The sequence below is a fragment of the Drosophila montana genome, unplaced genomic scaffold (genome assembly GCF_035044405.1).
Source record: "Drosophila montana isolate Dmon_TW-CO22-7 unplaced genomic scaffold, ASM3504440v1 contig_1624_1, whole genome shotgun sequence".
In the NCBI taxonomy this organism is placed as follows: Eukaryota; Metazoa; Arthropoda; class Insecta; order Diptera; family Drosophilidae; genus Drosophila; species Drosophila montana.
In genome coordinates this window covers 3,590,329-3,606,442 of record NW_026996559.1, presented here as the reverse complement: position 1 = coordinate 3,606,442, position 16,114 = coordinate 3,590,329, and the positions used below count along the sequence as shown (strand labels likewise).

Here is a 16,114-nt window from a genome sequence, read left to right as displayed (position 1 = left end):
TATCCTTGTAAAGCTATTAATATTTTTTTCCGTGCTTTAATAACTCATCGTTTGTAATGGTAATCAACTTGAATAGATTAGTATCGAAGTTTTAAAATGCTCTATCGAAATAACTAAAATCACAGACGAGAGCGAGTAAGTGAAAGGGCGCAATGAGAGTGAGTGAGGAGATTGACAGAAATAGAGACAGAAAGACCAGGTGAAAGGGAAAAGGAGGGAGAAAGTAAATAAACTTATAGAAGAAAGAGAAATATACAGTGTGCAAGAGAGAAAAATGACTTGTATTACTTGTATTGTTTATACAAGTCGCGGCGACCCGAATGTAGCACTCTTGTTGAGATTATTTATATCAAGACTCGAATAACAGTAGACAGTTTTCATGAAAAATTCGAATATATTTCAAAGAAAACAATCCTAATGTAAACAAGATACATTTCCTACCGATAAAATATCCACATTTCAGTATAACTTATAGTTATATAATGCTGGCAAGCTAACAGGCGGTATACAATTACTTTTGTACTTTAACATGTCTTTTGGAATGTATGTATATGATGTAGATTTCAAATAATAATATAATTTAAATAACTAACAAATTCAAATGACTAACTAACAACAATGGCATCTCCACAAGCCAATTGCTGCTTCTGTTTGCCATCCGATTCACTGGGTACACGCGAAATGTAGATGCCGAACCTCATCTTGCCGCTCTGCATGCGGGCGATGGTCGTGAGCGTCTCTGGAGAACGCTCGCCGGTGCGCTGGTTGATGCAGATCATGTCACAGCGCTGACAGGGTCCATCCACCTGGAAGAGGATATCGCCAATACGCAGCTGCGCGTACGCCAGCTCTTCGAATGGCATGCCAGTGTCAATGACAATGTTGGCACGGAATCGATCGACAGTCTCGTCCAGCGCCTCCTCGAACTGCAGTGAACGCACCGAGGCGCGATTGACGAGCAGAAACTGAGCTTGATTGACCAAACTGAGTTGCTGCTGCTGCGAGCCCGGTGCGCTGCGCTGCGCCGATTGGCGCAGCAGGCGAAGCCCATCCAGTCCGAGCTGCTGGCTTAGCCAAGTGGCCACCTCATCACCGCAATCGTACCCCTCAATGGGCTGACGGCAGACCTTGCTGCGACAGCGTGCCGAGTTGGCGGCCTGAACGCTCAGCGAGAGGGGCACGGAGCAAAAGGACTCTGAATCCGCGCCACAGAAGTGCAGCTGCAGTTGATCCGCAACGAGGCGTGGCTGTATCAGGCAGAGATCCGTGCAGCGTTTTTGGGTTAGCGCCATGCCATTAATGTCCACAATCATCCACTCGCGATCGTACTGCAGTCCCTGATCAGTTAAGGGCCAACAACCGGCGTCCTGCTCGATCTTGAAAGCGGCACATGACTTGACCGGGTAAATGGCCAACTGCAGCAAACGTGGCCGCAAACGCTGTGCCCGCTGTTGCAGCACCTTGGGTAGCAGCTCCGCCTGCTGCTCAATGAAGCTGAAACGCTGCTGCGGCTTGCTGTGTATATAGCTGGCGCGCAGCATCTGCAGCAAGCGCTCAACATCTTGTAGACGTGTCATGTAGCCAAAGGAGACGCGTACCGCACCCGTCGGCTGTCCATCCAGCAGATCATAGTAATCGCCGCAGATACGGCCGGCGCGCTTATAAATGGCATCCATTGTATCCTCTTTCAGTTGCAAAAAGTGCTGGCAGGCACCCAAATTGCAGAAGCAGCCCGTGCGCAACAGTATGCGATGCAGTGCAGCCACGCAAGCCACCTCACCGAAGCCCACATAATCGCTAGCGTCGGTGCGCACGTTGAAGGCCACAATGCCGCCCTGCTTGGCGCGATCACCATAGCCCGCATGGTTGTACAGCGTGACGAGCGGTGCGCCGTTGGGATGCTGCAGCTGCTTCAGCTGCTGCTCACAGTAGCGCGCCAAGCCATGCACATGCCGTGAAATGCGCTCCATACTGCGGCCGGGCACCAGGCGCTCCAGCGTACGAAAGCCTTGCAGCAGCTCTACAATGGAGAGAAAGGGTAGCGTTCCATCTTCGAAACGTTCGTGAAATGTGCTGCGCAACTGATGCTCCATGGTATGTGGATAAGCGTAGTTGATGGTGCCGCCGCCATAAAAACGCTTGCGCAGCACATCCGCACCGCGCTGACTTACCAACAAGGCACCCACGCCCGTCGGATAGCCAAAGATCTTGTAAAAGCTAAGGCACACAAAGTCCGGTCGATGGCGTTGCAAATCGAGCGGGCTGCTGGCGGCAAAGGAGGCGGCATCCAGGCACACATAATAATTGTTGTTGTTGGTGTTATTCACGCGTTCCCCTGCCGGTTCTGTCCAGATGCACTTGCCCAGCTGCTGCATGCCACCACTCTGTATCTTTTCGATGACAGTCAGCGGCAGCTTGTAGCCACTGAAATTGCACTGAGCCGAGAACACGACCAGCGAGTTGCCATGTGCTGCTCCGGTCGCTGAAGCTGGAGCTGGAGCTACTGGCTGCTCCACATCGTTAAGCACAATGCTGTCTTTGTTTAGTACATAGATGCGCTTGGCCTTTACCAGCTGACGCATGCCCAGCACCGAGGTATGATTCTCCTGGCAGTAGTGAAAGTTTCCATCTTTGCCAAAGTCAAAATGTTCGGCCACCAGACGCAGTGCAGCCGTCGCGTTCGCTGTGAAAACTACGTGATAGTCATCGGCGTTGGTATTGAAAAACTCCAAGATTCTGCATGAGCATATCAATAGCTTAATAAATAGTATGCCCTTTAAAAATAACCTTACCTGTAGCGCACCTGATCCACATAGTCGCCGGTGGCGCGGCAGGTGTGCGGATTGCAGATTACATCGCGTTGCAGTTGTTGGGCCGCAGCTGACACTTGGCTTTCGGCATAGAGGGTTGTGCCCGCATGGTCGAGGTAGGTGCTATCTGGTTGAGTGCATGACGTAGATTTCAATTAGATTCTTATCAGTTGCATTGGTTCCTATTTCACCACATACCCGCAAGTCTGGAAAACTCTTTATCGATCAGCGCCTGCTCTGCAGCACTGAACTCCGCCGTGTACTCGCTCATTATTGCGCATTGGTTAATAGCTTCAGCGGTATTTATGGCCGGCCACAACTTGAAAAGCAACCGGTAATTATTTATCAACAAGATGTCGCACGACTCCGATATCACATATACATATCGATGTATTACACATCGATACATTACAACATTGTCACATGTTTGTGCAGTAGAGGTTGTCACTATGTAGTATCACTAACCAAATAACATATAGACCGGACAAACCGTACTTTTGAGGGTGACATTCGATATTTCTGCGGCTGGTCCAAACTCGCCTTCGTTTTTGTTCGGGTTCGAGACATGCCCGCATGCTCTCAGAAGCAAGAGAGTAAGAATACATATGGCCTGTGTCGGGGAACGGCAACGCTGTCTTTTTACTCGCTCACTCTACAAGAAACTGCTGTGGCTTACTCTCATCCATATGATTTGTGCGATAGACCGGCATCGCTGTTTTTTATCTCGCTCCCACTACAGGAAACTGCTCTAGCTTACTCTCAATGCTCTTTCAATTTGTCTATGTACCGTTTAAATGTTTGTGTGTGTATTTGTCCGCACAAGCAAAAATGCCGAGAAATTCAATTTTTCTCAAAAGTCGGTGGCATATCTTCCCTTTTGACGGGACGAGTAATATGAAATAATGAAAGGGTTTGCCAAGTCGATGCGAAATTCTTTCTTTTTAGCTCGTTCTTTTTCGAAAGGGTACCTAAGCGTTGGCATGTGTGCATTTAAAAGTTTTTGGACTTGCTATTCACGCATACTAACATATTTTGTATATGAATAGAAGCATTTATGCGCATGTGTGCCTGTTGGTCCCTGCCTGCCTGTCCGATCCAAATTTGACAATATTTTTGGACTTCTGAATTTCGAGCTCTACACACACACACAGAGACACAAATGTGTGTGAATGGGCTGATCATGGGCGCAAAATTTAAAAATATCATTATTGGCACGCGTCTGACGCGCGCTCTTCTTTTTATGATTTAGGGCTTGAATTGATGAATGAATGTTGACCCCTTATTAATTGCAGCAGCCCGTTGGGCCGAAAGGGTCAACTTTTGGCAAACACCTGCACCTGCATATGTAGGTCAAGTGACTGATCACTTAACTAATTTTAGGAGCAATTATATATTGATAGTATTAATAATTTTATTGTCTTAAAATATTTAGCTTTTTCATATATGAATTTGATCTACAGGTAATGAGGGGTCAACATTCATTCATCAATTCAAGCCCTAAATCATAAAAAGAAGAGCGCGCGTCAGACGCGTGCCAATAATGATATTTTTAAATTTTGCGCCCATGATCAGCCCATTCACACACATTTGTGTCTCTGTGTGTGTGTGTGTAGAGCTCGAAATTCAGAAGTCCAAAAATATTGTCAAATTTGGATCGGACAGGCAGGCAGGGACCAACAGGCACACATGCGCATAAATGCTTCTATTCATATACAAAATATGTTAGTATGCGTGAATAGCAAGTCCAAAAACTTTTAAATGCACACATGCCAACGCTTAGGTACCCTTTCGAAAAAGAACGAGCTAAAAAGAAAGAATTTCGCATCGACTTGGCAAACCCTTTCATTATTTCATATTACTCGTCCCGTCAAAAGGGAAGATATGCCACCGACTTTTGAGAAAAATTGAATTTCTCGGCATTTTTGCTTGTGCGGACAAATACACACACAAACATTTAAACGGTACATAGACAAATTGAAAGAGCATTGAGAGTAAGCTAGAGCAGTTTCCTGTAGTGGGAGCGAGATAAAAAACAGCGATGCCGGTCTATCGCACAAATCATATGGATGAGAGTAAGCCACAGCAGTTTCTTGTAGAGTGAGCGAGTAAAAAGACAGCGTTGCCGTTCCCCGACACAGGCCATATGTATTCTTACTCTCTTGCTTCTGAGAGCATGCGGGCATGTCTCGAACCCGAACAAAAACGAAGGCGAGTTTGGACCAGCCGCAGAAATATCGAATGTCACCCTCAAAAGTACGGTTTGTCCAGTCTATATGTTATTTGGTTAGTGGTAGTATTAAATAAAAACCAAAAACAACTGCAATCCATGCATCTAATACGTGAATGGTATAAATGTAGCACCCAATGTGCCGCAAGTGTTTTTTATATAAATGAAGGTCCCCATAAACAGTCCCATTTGTTTTTAATTTGCGTAAATTTACAGCGTCACGATATCAGCTTCGTACATATTTTGAATATTAATATATTTGTTGCCGCTCAATGGTGAGTGTTGGTTATTGAACACATAACATGCTTGCATAGTGTAATCGATAGTATCGATAAGAAGCAGCTGCTGCTTTCTCATCATCACAAAGACCACCGCAATCTAAACACCATAAGTATTGCTTTTTTGTAGTTTATTGCAAACGTTTAACATTTTGGTGCCCAATTATGCCCAAGGAAAAATCGCGACGTCGCAGTCGCAGTCGTAGCAAGGACAGGAAAAGCTCGCGGGCTCACAGTTCTAAACACAAGCACAAACGTAGCCAAGACAAGCATCAGGACACATCCACAAGTGGGCTAGAACGTGGGCGGGAGAAGGAACGGGAACAAGAGCGAGATAGGAATTACCACAAGCGAAGAGAGCACCGCAGCAGAAGTCGCGATCGAAGCAGCAGGCGGCATAAAGAGCAGAAGCAGCCAAGACGCAAAGAGCATCGGACACGGTCTTCCTCATCCTCAAGCTCGTCCACGTCCACATCAGATTCGTCGTCCTCGTCAGAGCCTAAGCAGCGGGCTCGCGCTGCAAGCGAAAGGGCAGGAGGTAAACGCAGTCCCGAAATGAATTCAATAAAGCTGCTGCAAACGCTGGAGGAGCGCCGCTTGAGGGAGCAGCAGGAGCGCCAGCGCTTAAAGGAGCAGCTGAAGGCCAAGGAGACGCCCGAGGAGAAGCGTGCACGTCGTCTGCGCGAAAAGCAGGCCAAAGAGCAGCGACGACGCCAGCGCATGGGCTGGGACAACGAGTACCAAACGTATTCCAACGAGGACAATCCATTCGGTGACTCTAACCTGACCTCCACCTTCCACTGGGGCAAAAAACTCGAGGTCGAGGGTCTGTCCAATCTATCCAGCAAGACAGTAGAAGTGCTGTCGCTGCAGAAGCAGATGGAGAATCGTCGCGAACTGGAGAAGGTCAAAAAGCTGCGCCAAGAGCGCGAACTGGAGCGGCAGTCGCGCGAGGACGACGCCATGCAACAGCAGCGTGCCAAGGAAGCGGTTCAATTCCGCGAGTGGCAGCGTCATGAGGATCAGTTCCATCTTGAGCAGGCGCGTCTGCGCAGCGAGATTCGCATACGCGACGGACGTGCTAAACCAATCGATCTGTTGGCCCAGTACGTATCCGCTACCAACACAGAGACTGAATTGGAGGATGCCCTGGAGATGCAAATGCACGAGCCATACATGCTGCTGCACGGTCTGAACATAGACGAGCTGGAGGATCTGCTAGTCGACATCAAGGTGTACGAGGAGCTGGAGCAGGGCAAGCACATGGACTTCTGGAACGATATGGTCACCATTGTGCAGGATGAGCTACAGAAGCAGCACAAGATTCAGCAGAGCGAGGCGAATTCGTTGAACCAGCGTCGCGATGGCATACACCAGAGCGTTGTCAAGGATGTGGCGGACATCTTTCGCGGAAAGAACGCCAAACAGCTGGAGGAGATGCGCGCCCGCATCGAGGCGAAGATAAGCGGTCGTGCCGATGGCGTTGACATCAGCTATTGGGAGAGCCTACTCTCGCAGCTGAAGGCGCACATGGCACGTGCCCGTCTGCGGGATTGCCACCAGGCGCTGCTGCGCGAGAAGCTGCAGCTTTTGAAGCGCGAGAACGACCCACCAAATGTCGTTGAGATAGTCTCACCATCAGCCTCGTTGTCTTTAAAGCAAGAGTCGGACCAAGAGGAGGAGGTGGAAGAGGATGGCCAGCAACAGGAGACGTCAGAGGCGGATGAGCACAACTTTGATAGCCCGCTCAGGGAGCTGGAGAACTCGTGCCAAATTTACAAACAGCTCAACTATAGTCCCGTCTATATACCCGAGGAGGAGTTCAGTGGACGCCGTCTGACCGCAGCCGATGAGGACAACATCGATGGCGGCCTGTACGCGGACAGCGATGATGAGCGGCGCGTGCAGCGCCAGCGTTTGCTGTTCGTGCATCCGGAGCGCGTAGACCTGGCACTGCTGACGCCGCAAGAGCTACGCATGCGCGGCGAGGCGCGCAAGGGCATGCAGGGCGACGAGGCTGAGTTCAGTGTGGAGACCACACTGGATGCAGTGCCGCAGCTTGCCACCGATAAGTATCGGCCGCGCAAGCCGCGCTACTTTAATCGCGTGCATACGGGCTTTGAGTGGAACAAATACAATCAGACGCATTACGATATGGACAATCCGCCACCAAAGATTGTGCAGGGCTACAAGTTTAACATATTCTATCCGGATCTCATGGACAAATCGCAGACGCCGCAATACTTTCTCACCCCCTGTGCGGACAATGCTGACTTTGCGGTGCTCCGCTTCCACACGGGTCCACCCTACGAAGACATCGCCTTCAAGATCGTCAACCGCGAGTGGGAGTTCAGCTACAAGCGCGGTTTCCGTTGCCAGTTCCACAACAACATCTTTCAGCTGTGGTTCCACTTCAAGCGATATCGCTATAGACGCTAAACCATCTTTATTGAGTTGTCCTTCAGCTGATTATTTTTATAATAAAATAAACATATATGTCTCTAAAAATTAATTTGCTCCGCATTCTTCTCAAGCTACATCACTGTGCAATCCTTGATGGGCGCCGCCTGCACTGATTCGAGTGGCTCGCCGCGCTCCGCCCGCTGCACCTGGTCGAGCACGCTCTGATGCTGCGGAAAGGCCAAGCTGGCCAGCTTGGAGTGCACCAGCTGATCGTCTATGGTCACCTCAAAGGAGCCGCGTCGTCCCTGACGGCAGGACACCTGCACGCCCGGCGCCGCATCCACCAGAAACTGCCGCAGCAGCTGGCACTGCAGCGAAAAGTTACAGGCTCCACTGTGAAAATGTGGAAAACGTGGATTAAGTACACATACAGGCCATATAAGGGGTCTGATCCTGCGCTAACCAGTATTCTACGTCCACATTGACCATTGCATAAATGCACCAAACATATGTGAAGGACAACAAATTACAAATTATGGGTATTCCGCCAACTGATAAAAAGAATTGGTGTACAGGCAATACTGTAAATTTCGCAATATGAAGGTTTTACTTTGTTGCTACAATTTCATATACAAAATAATGACAAATGACTTTTCTCTATTTGTACTAAACGCTAATAAGAACGCTTTAAATTCTTATTTGTATTGTATAAAATACGATATTTGAAAAGTTTAATATTTTGCAATAACAATTTTATGAATTCTTTAAAACAACAAGAAAAATTTCCAAAATAAGAATTTTGATTGGAAACGCATGGGAGATTAATTCTTATATAATTTTAATCTACATGCTTTGAAATCTGTTCTTGCACTAATATTCAGTAGTTCGTACTGTTTATCTTTGCATACAATCAGACCATCAGGCACAACTAAGTTTTATAATATAATTTACTACAGCAAAATATTTATTATTTCATTAATATTTTTTTTTATTATCCAAAATCGTTTATATCGATGATAACAGATAACAATTATATGCAAGTATTTGAGTAATTGAGAAACAACATTTACGTAATATTTTTTAAAAGCATTGCTTTAGCTTGTTTGCCAATTTAACTGCCAAGCAAAATTATTCCTTTCGATATGACAACAAATATTCAATAAGCTATTTCAATTTCAGCTGGAATACCTTTAATACAAAATGTTACGATTGCACTTATCGATGTTTTAACCCATACCCAAGCGATAATAACGGCAATGCGATTTTGGAAACTTTTGAATTTAAATGCAAAAAACGTTTTTACAATACAATTTCATTAGAATGTAAAATGTTAATAGGATTCCATGTAGTTAATTTTTGAATTAAAGTTCAACCTTTGACGGCGCGTGCACGGAGCATTGTTTTGCAGGCGGCGTTGTGCGTCTTAAGCGGCAGCTCATCTGGAAAGCGGGAGAGGTTTAGGTATTGGTAGCGTTATCCTGTGTGGAGTACTTACAGATCTTGTGCTCGCCCTGCACTGGCAGCAATAGTGGCAACTGTTCCGGTTTGGTGCACACAAACACATAGGGACTGTCGGATTCGCCCTGGGGATAGAGATCACGGTATTCCTCCTGGGGCAAACAGCTCTCCACATTCACACAGCCCAACAGACTACTTGTGGGATAGTGGGTTGGGAACTTCAGATTATCATCTGGAAATGGCAAACGTTACCAATAAATTTGATCTCTGCATGCTTAGCGACCTCACCATTGTACAGCACACGATAAAACTGCTCCATTTGGGCAATGTCATCGGCGTGTGGCTCCTTGGCGGTGGAGGCAATCCATAGACGACCGCGATGCTCGCTGTACCATACGCGGCCTTCGTGCCTGGATAAAAGTAAAGTGATTACAAACATTGTGAAAAGCTTTGAGCACATTTCACGTAATCCGCCAAAGGGCATACTTTTTAATGCCTGCCACCAGGAGGGATGCCCAGGGCTGGTGCATAGACAGGCACTGGCGCATGTCCTGCATTTCGAGCAGCTCCTTATCCTGCACCCGATTGTAGATGCGCTCCAGCCCGTCATTGGCAGGTTGTGCGGGCCACGCTTTTTGCTCCTTGCTCGCCTTGAATACGGGCGGCTTGGCCACACCCAGATTGGGCGCCAGCGCAAGCGCGGAATGACCGGTTAGCGAGCTGCCCTGGTCTATGGCTGCAGCCTTGCTGACAGCAGCCAGCTGGCGCAGCACCTGCTGCTCGTACTCCTTGCTGACCTGCGATTCGTCGGGCAGCTCCCGTCCAGCAAAGTCCACCTTGATCTTGCGCTTCAGCCGGCTGCCGTGCTTCAGTTCTTGCATCTCGCTCTTTAGCTGTTCGTACTTCTCGCGCTCGGCATCGGTTAACCAAACGGAGTTCTCCTGGAAGTAGTCCAGCTCATCATCGATGACGGTCGTGCGCTTCTCGCTGTTCCGGTCGTACTCCAGCAGACGATCGCGCTGTGCCAGCGCCTGCTGCAGCGAGGCTTCCTTGTTGGACTTGCCGGCTGTTGCAATCGGCTGCTTCTTCATCGCCTTGGCCTGGCCCTTATTATTGGCACGCGTGGTCGCTGCGGCCTTCGCCATTTGCTGTTCCTCCTCGGTGGTGTAGACCGGTTCACCGCAGTAGAGGCACGGCCCGCTACCCTCCTGCTCGCACACAATGCGCCCGCAGCCCAGGCAATTGTTGATGAGATTGTGCTCCGCCGCCTGACAGTCGCAGCTGCGTCGCCCCTTCAGCAGAATGGTGTCGCCCATGAGTTTACCATCGCCGGCATACATATTCACAAATTTACCCTGCTTCTTGGCCGCCCCGCCGCCGGCTCGTTGGGCGGGCGGCGCTGTTGTGGTAACGGGCGACTTGTTTTTGGCATTGCTACGTGGTTGCTTGCCGCTGAGTAGCATACGGCGGCAGTTGTGTAGAAACAGGCGATGCTCCTCGATGTCCTCACTCAGCAGATTGCCAAAGTAGTTGTCGAACTCCTGGTCATCTTTGATCGCCAAAATGGTGCTGAATATGAAAACGGACAATTTGATTTAAATTTAAAAAATATTCACTCGGATAACATCTGGGCACACCCACGACATCATTTGATCCGTGACCACACAGTCCAGGCACTTGGATAATGTTTCACTCAGCCACTTTTCCATGATCGCAGCTGGGGGATTGACACACTTTACAAACGTCAGCTCAAAGCAAAACAATAACAAAAGCCTGTACCGACTGCCAATATTGTGTCTATCGATAGAGGAGCTATCGATAAATAATGTACGCAAAAACGCCATAGCGCGTTAACATTTGAATAAAATAGTTGAATTGGCCGAAATCAATAAAAAATATTCAGGCTTTTCGTTAAAACTAACTGTTAATAACACCCGTTATGAAACTAAGCTTATAGTAAAGTAGTAGCATTTAAATGTTAAAAGTTTTTAAGTTGAGCTAAATAGCTGTACATTAAAAACTTGTGAGAGCGCTTGGTGACGTCACTAACTTAAGAGGCTGCCGAATGCATGTTGCGTGAAACGCGTGACAAGAAACAGTGCTGGACAGCGTCTATATGGCCAGATAGAAATTATAAAATCTGGTAACGCCGTGACAACAAAAATATGCGAAATGCAAGTATAAAACAAAATACAATAAATATTCGTGAAAGGAATGGAAACATTTTAAACGCTCTGCCGCTCCCGTTCGTGTTATGTTGCTGTTCCGACTGTGATCTAATGAATATTAAATTAAATATTGTGCGAGTTTAATTGTAATATAAGACAAAGACGCGTTGTTTATTTAATTGGTTTGTGTGCCTGTGTGTGTGCTTGTATGTGTGTTTAAATTGTTGTAAACAACAAATCATAAGTGCCAGGTTATAACAATATCCGTGCTTGTCTTTTTCAAATAGAAAGTGCTGCCGACACAGCAACAATAACTACGGCGACAAAAACAACAGCAACAAAAGTCATTTGCAAAAAAAAAATCAAAGCAGACGTCAACGCTAGCGCTGGCGACGGCAACGGCGGCGTTAGCAGCGGCGGGTACGCCTCAGTCTACGTCCAGACAGTTTTAGCAGCAGAAGCAGCAGAAGCAGCAGCCACCCTCATTCGCATTCGCATTCACATTCGCACAGCTGTAACATTTGTCACACGCCCCTTCGCTTTGGGGAAACTTTTCGCATCTTTGGCGCTCTCCGTACGGTACATTCGCGTTAACGGTATTCTGTAATAACTAGAGCCGCTAATATTGTTGCTGTTGCTGATTACAAATTGCGTGCGTCTCTGCTTGCGAACCTCGCTCGCTCGCACGCTCTCTCTCTATCTCTGTCGCTCGTATAGTTAATCGCCACGCCGTCGTTGTCGTCGTCGCAGTTTGTAAGCGACGGCGCTGCGCTTCGATTTATTTGCTAGTAATTTTTTTTGGATTGTATTTAGTAGTTTTCCGCCTGCGCTTACGTGTCATATGATTTGCCAAAAATAGCCAAGTAATACAAAAAAGAGAAAACAATGACAAAAATGCAGCTGCAGCATTAAAAACTTCTGCCTGCGCCTGCGTCATTGTGTGTATGTGTGCGTGTGTTTCGTTGCTTATGTGCGTGAATGTGTTTTAAAGCCGGCATTACGGTAGTGCGGTCAAACAGCTGGGAAGCAGCTACAAACACACCAAACAACTGCATACAACAATACAAAAGGCGAAAATGTATCGAATCGGTCCAATTGGACGCAAATCCAACTTCCATTCGCGCGAGAAATGTCTGATTGGACTCGTGCTAGCTACTTTGTGCTTCCTCTGCTTTGGCGGCATTTTCCTGCTGCCAGACAACTTTGGCAGCGAGCGCGTGCTGCGCGTCTACAAGCACTTCCAGAAGGCCGGTCCCGAGATCTTTATTCCGGCTCCACCGCTGGCCGCGCATGCGCCGCGCGACGAAGATCCCCACTTTATGGGTGATCGCCAGCGCCTGCAGCAGAAGATCATCGCCGAACTGGGCGACATTTTCGATGAGCCGCAGGCGGCAGCCGATGCGGTTGGACAGGCGCCGTTGCCGGCTGCCCAACAGGAGCAGCCCATGGAACAGGAGGCACCGCCAGAAATGGCAGCTCATCATCGAGTGTCCATGCCAGCATCCGATGACACAACCCTAAACAACAACAACAACCATCTCCATGGCGAACAACAGCTTAAGCTACCAATGGGCATGGGCAGAGAGCTAGCGGCAGAGCATGCTGATGCCGGCATAAAGGAGAAGCGTCTAAAAGTCAAAGAGGTGAGTAAATTCATATGTATGTATGCATGTATGTATTTCGTAATACCGAACAAAAAACTTGTGTGGGGCTTTCTCTGGCTCTCTCCCTCTCTCACTCCCTCACGCGCAGTCTGCTCAGCGCTGATAAGCACAAATTGCGCGGTCTCTCTTTTGCACTAATGGCAGATCTGTTGTATCTCTCGCTTATTAAAATACATTTTTGGCCCGTGCTTCTCTATCAGCGGCGGCGGCCTCGTGTCTTATGCTTCCTCTTCTGCACATTTGTGCACTTCCGCTGTCAGCGACACTGACGTTGACGGATGCTGTGACGCCGCCGTTGACGCCGATAACTCTTTGCGAATACATAAACATACATACATATGTTCATATACTTTTTCGCGGACTGCTGCTCTTACGGCTGCGAAAGCTGGTATTACGGTAAATACGATGACATCTTCAAATTCTCGACGATATGTCGCACAGCCAACTTCGGGCTTTCGAACAAACACGAGCCAAACGCTGCCGCGGCAATGATTGTAAGTTGCCGGAAGATATAAAGAGAGAGAGAGAAAGAGAAAGAGAGAGAGAGAAAGAGAGCGAGAGCGAAAATGCATTAAGAATAAATTCAGCGTTGACAACAATAACAAAAGCTGCTGTTGCCGATCACAAACACATTCTAAAGTAGCGAATCGTACATGTGTGTTGGTCGCGTGCTCTCTTTAGCTTGCGTTTAAAGGTTAGGTTAAGCAAGGTGAATTTTGTTTTCGGATGCATGGGTTGCATCAACATACCAATCGAGAGAAAATATTTCATCTATATTGGAACCCTGATCATAAAAAAGGATACATATGCATATGTATAAATGGGATGTACAAGTGGGTAGGGTTTTTCTTTAATGTGAATTGTCAGTCTTTGATTCAGTTTTTCCGAAATCTTTGGCCAATCTTCATACCCTTACTACATACTGTTGAACCTCGATTATCCGACATTTTTCTAACCGTGAACGTTTGTTAACCGGGACGCTGATAGATTAATTTTTTACCTCTATTAACCTTGATTTACGCCGAATATCAGTAAGCGTTCTCTTTGGACAATAGAAGTAATAGAGGTAATCACGGTTAATAGAGGTATCAAATCAAACACATACTAGACTACCTTTTTTAGAATAAAATGAGATATCTATTTATATTCGGATATCTGTTTATAGTTGCATATACATGTCATTAAAGCGTTGAATTTGACAATTCTTCAGTTTGGTCTGTACGTCAAATGCACATTTTTTAGTACATTAGTATGAAGTTTTGATGTCTGCAGTAATCGATAACTTTGTACTTCACTTAGCAAATTTTAACCAGATTGTTTCGCTGCCCACCTTCCGTCCATCCATCCATCATCTACATGTTTTTCATTTTACACCTAATAGGATGTTTTATATTTCCAAAATGGAATTCATGGGTACATCCACACGAACTCGTGTAGCTACACATGTTTGCAATTAAAGTAGAATGGGAGCAGTATTTTTTGTTGCCGATAAAAGTGAAAATATACAGAACATACATAAATGTATAACATGAATTTAAATGAACTGCTCAACAACTGTTTGGGAACAGCTCAGCTGTCAGAACTTAAAGACATATTGTGCTACCTCTTGCCTCTATTTAATGCCAAGTTGCCGACATAACATATTTGATTTTGATGTGCTTTCACTTTGTTACTCATTATTACAATTTTTTGTTGCTTACCCCTTTCCACTTTACCACTCGGCATATTTATACTTTTTTCCTCTGGTTTCTTATTCCACTGACCCAGAATTCTACTAGGCGCTAAACTCTATTAAGTAAGAAAAAAAGTTCTTAATCATTATGAACTGATTCAGCAATCTAAGCAACAACAATAAAAACAACAACAACAACAACGACAACCGCAAAGATCGCGAACATAGCAACAATGGCACATTGACTTGGACTTTGTTTTTATACCCTGTGCCCATTCAATAGGGCAGCATAAACTAGTGCAAACGTATCAGGCAAAGTTAAAATCGTAGACCCCATTAAGTGCCTAGATCTTGTCGATCAGGACTGCGAGCTGAGTTGAAAACGCCATGATTAGAAAGCTAATCTATTATTTTATTTCTTGAGATTCAGTTGGGCACAGGGTACCGCCTAGTCGGTCAGTCTCTCCCCTCGCACTTTTTCTTGTTCTTTGTTTTGCTCAAGCGTTCGCACAATACATGTCCCAGCATTCCTATAGAAACCGAATCTTGCGATATTCTCATAGGTATTAATTAAAAGCGATTCTGTTCGTGTTTTTTTTTTCCTTCTTTTTATCATCTTGCTCAGACGACCGACGACCACGATAGACACAAAAGAAACGCCTGTGTTCTTACCTTTACTTATCTATGAGAGCCTTGTTCTGTACACTTGTGCATTAAACCACATCCGCATTCAGTTTTCATTGGTTTCGCTTTCTAATAGACGTAGCGAAACAAAACCCGTTATCGACCTTGCCTTGGGCTATTTGCTCTATCTATCTCTCTCTCTCTCTCTGGCTTATTTATTGTGCGAAACTCTTTTTCGCTAAATGAATGTGCAATTTTGATCCCCTGATATTCATTTTAAAATCTGTGAGTACGAGACAAGCCTCTGCGAAATGTACAAGAATAGCTATTAGATCCTTGGGATTCTATATGTATGTATATATGCCAAACATTTTAAGGACTCTGTCCATTTTGCGTTGATCCAACGATCTTTAAACAGGAAATAAAGAACTTCATACACGAATTTTAGCCTGTTTTATATTATTTAACCAAATAAACATAGTTAGACAGCATATATTATATAGTAGACTGTCAACCTCTATATATAAAACTGTTTGTCCTGACTGACGGACTGATTGGTGATCAACGCATAGCCCAAACCGTAAGACCTAGGAAGCTGAAATTTTCAATGTAGTTAACGTTTGTGATGAAAATGCAAGTTAAGACGGGGTTTCGGGAAATTCAAGCCGCATGTGTGGAAAAATCGCGAAAAACGTTTGTATGAAACTTTTTTGTTCACCATCCGATCGGTCTCAAACTCATTTTCAAATTCATTTGCGGCGTGTTTCGCACTTTTTGGAAAATCCATCCTTCCTTGGTGGAAATGGGAGT

The 16,114-nt window shown here is 46.1% G+C and overlaps 5 protein-coding genes across 7 annotated transcripts in view; 2 read left to right on the top strand and 3 right to left on the bottom strand.

Moving 5' to 3' along the window:
• Positions 1–374: 374 nt before the first annotated feature.
• On the bottom strand, positions 375–3,185 carry mal (maroon-like). 2 transcript variants are annotated; one of them, XM_064699388.1, is made up of 3 exons: positions 3,009–3,185; positions 2,793–2,937; positions 375–2,736 (listed from the first exon to the last, which is right to left on the bottom strand). In XM_064699388.1, the coding sequence occupies exons 1-3, from the start codon at positions 3,079–3,081 to the stop codon at positions 606–608; spliced, it is 2,349 nt and encodes a 782-aa protein (XP_064555458.1). In that variant the 5' UTR covers positions 3,082–3,185; the 3' UTR covers positions 375–605. The 2 variants fall into 2 exon arrangements, with proteins under 2 accessions (XP_064555458.1, XP_064555467.1); XM_064699397.1 differs by having other exon boundaries at positions 375–2,683; positions 3,009–3,184.
• Positions 3,186–5,380: 2,195 nt separating this feature from the next.
• Positions 5,381–7,825, top strand: cactin (cactin, spliceosome C complex subunit). Its single transcript, XM_064699409.1, has one exon. The coding sequence runs from the start codon at positions 5,481–5,483 to the stop codon at positions 7,752–7,754; it is 2,274 nt and encodes a 757-aa protein (XP_064555479.1). The 5' UTR covers positions 5,381–5,480; the 3' UTR covers positions 7,755–7,825.
• Positions 7,710–8,268, bottom strand: LOC135440315 (migration and invasion enhancer 1). The gene is made up of 2 exons (XM_064699422.1): positions 8,182–8,268; positions 7,710–8,111 (listed from the first exon to the last, which is right to left on the bottom strand). Exons 1-2 carry the CDS (start codon positions 8,205–8,207, stop codon positions 7,850–7,852), a joined length of 288 nt encoding a protein of 95 aa, XP_064555492.1. The 5' UTR covers positions 8,208–8,268; the 3' UTR covers positions 7,710–7,849.
• A 712-nt stretch (positions 8,269–8,980) lies between these two features.
• On the bottom strand, positions 8,981–10,978 carry LOC135440755 (activating signal cointegrator 1). Its single transcript, XM_064700097.1, has 5 exons — positions 10,818–10,978; positions 9,663–10,745; positions 9,465–9,586; positions 9,214–9,408; positions 8,981–9,157 (listed from the first exon to the last, which is right to left on the bottom strand). The coding sequence occupies exons 1-5, from the start codon at positions 10,883–10,885 to the stop codon at positions 9,087–9,089; spliced, it is 1,539 nt and encodes a 512-aa protein (XP_064556167.1). The 5' UTR covers positions 10,886–10,978; the 3' UTR covers positions 8,981–9,086.
• Positions 10,979–11,374: 396 nt separating this feature from the next.
• Positions 11,375–16,114, top strand: part of alpha-Man-Ia (alpha-Mannosidase class I a) — a 73,518-nt gene continuing 68,778 nt past the window's right edge. The window contains exons 1-2 of one of the 2 annotated variants that reach the window (XM_064700094.1): positions 11,375–11,526; positions 12,161–12,987. In XM_064700094.1, the coding sequence (XP_064556164.1) occupies positions 12,421–12,987 (567 nt within the window). In that variant the 5' untranslated portion in view covers positions 11,375–11,526; positions 12,161–12,420. Of the gene's footprint in view, positions 11,527–12,157; positions 12,988–16,114 lie in introns of both variants that reach the window. The other variant, XM_064700095.1, reaches the window with a different exon arrangement.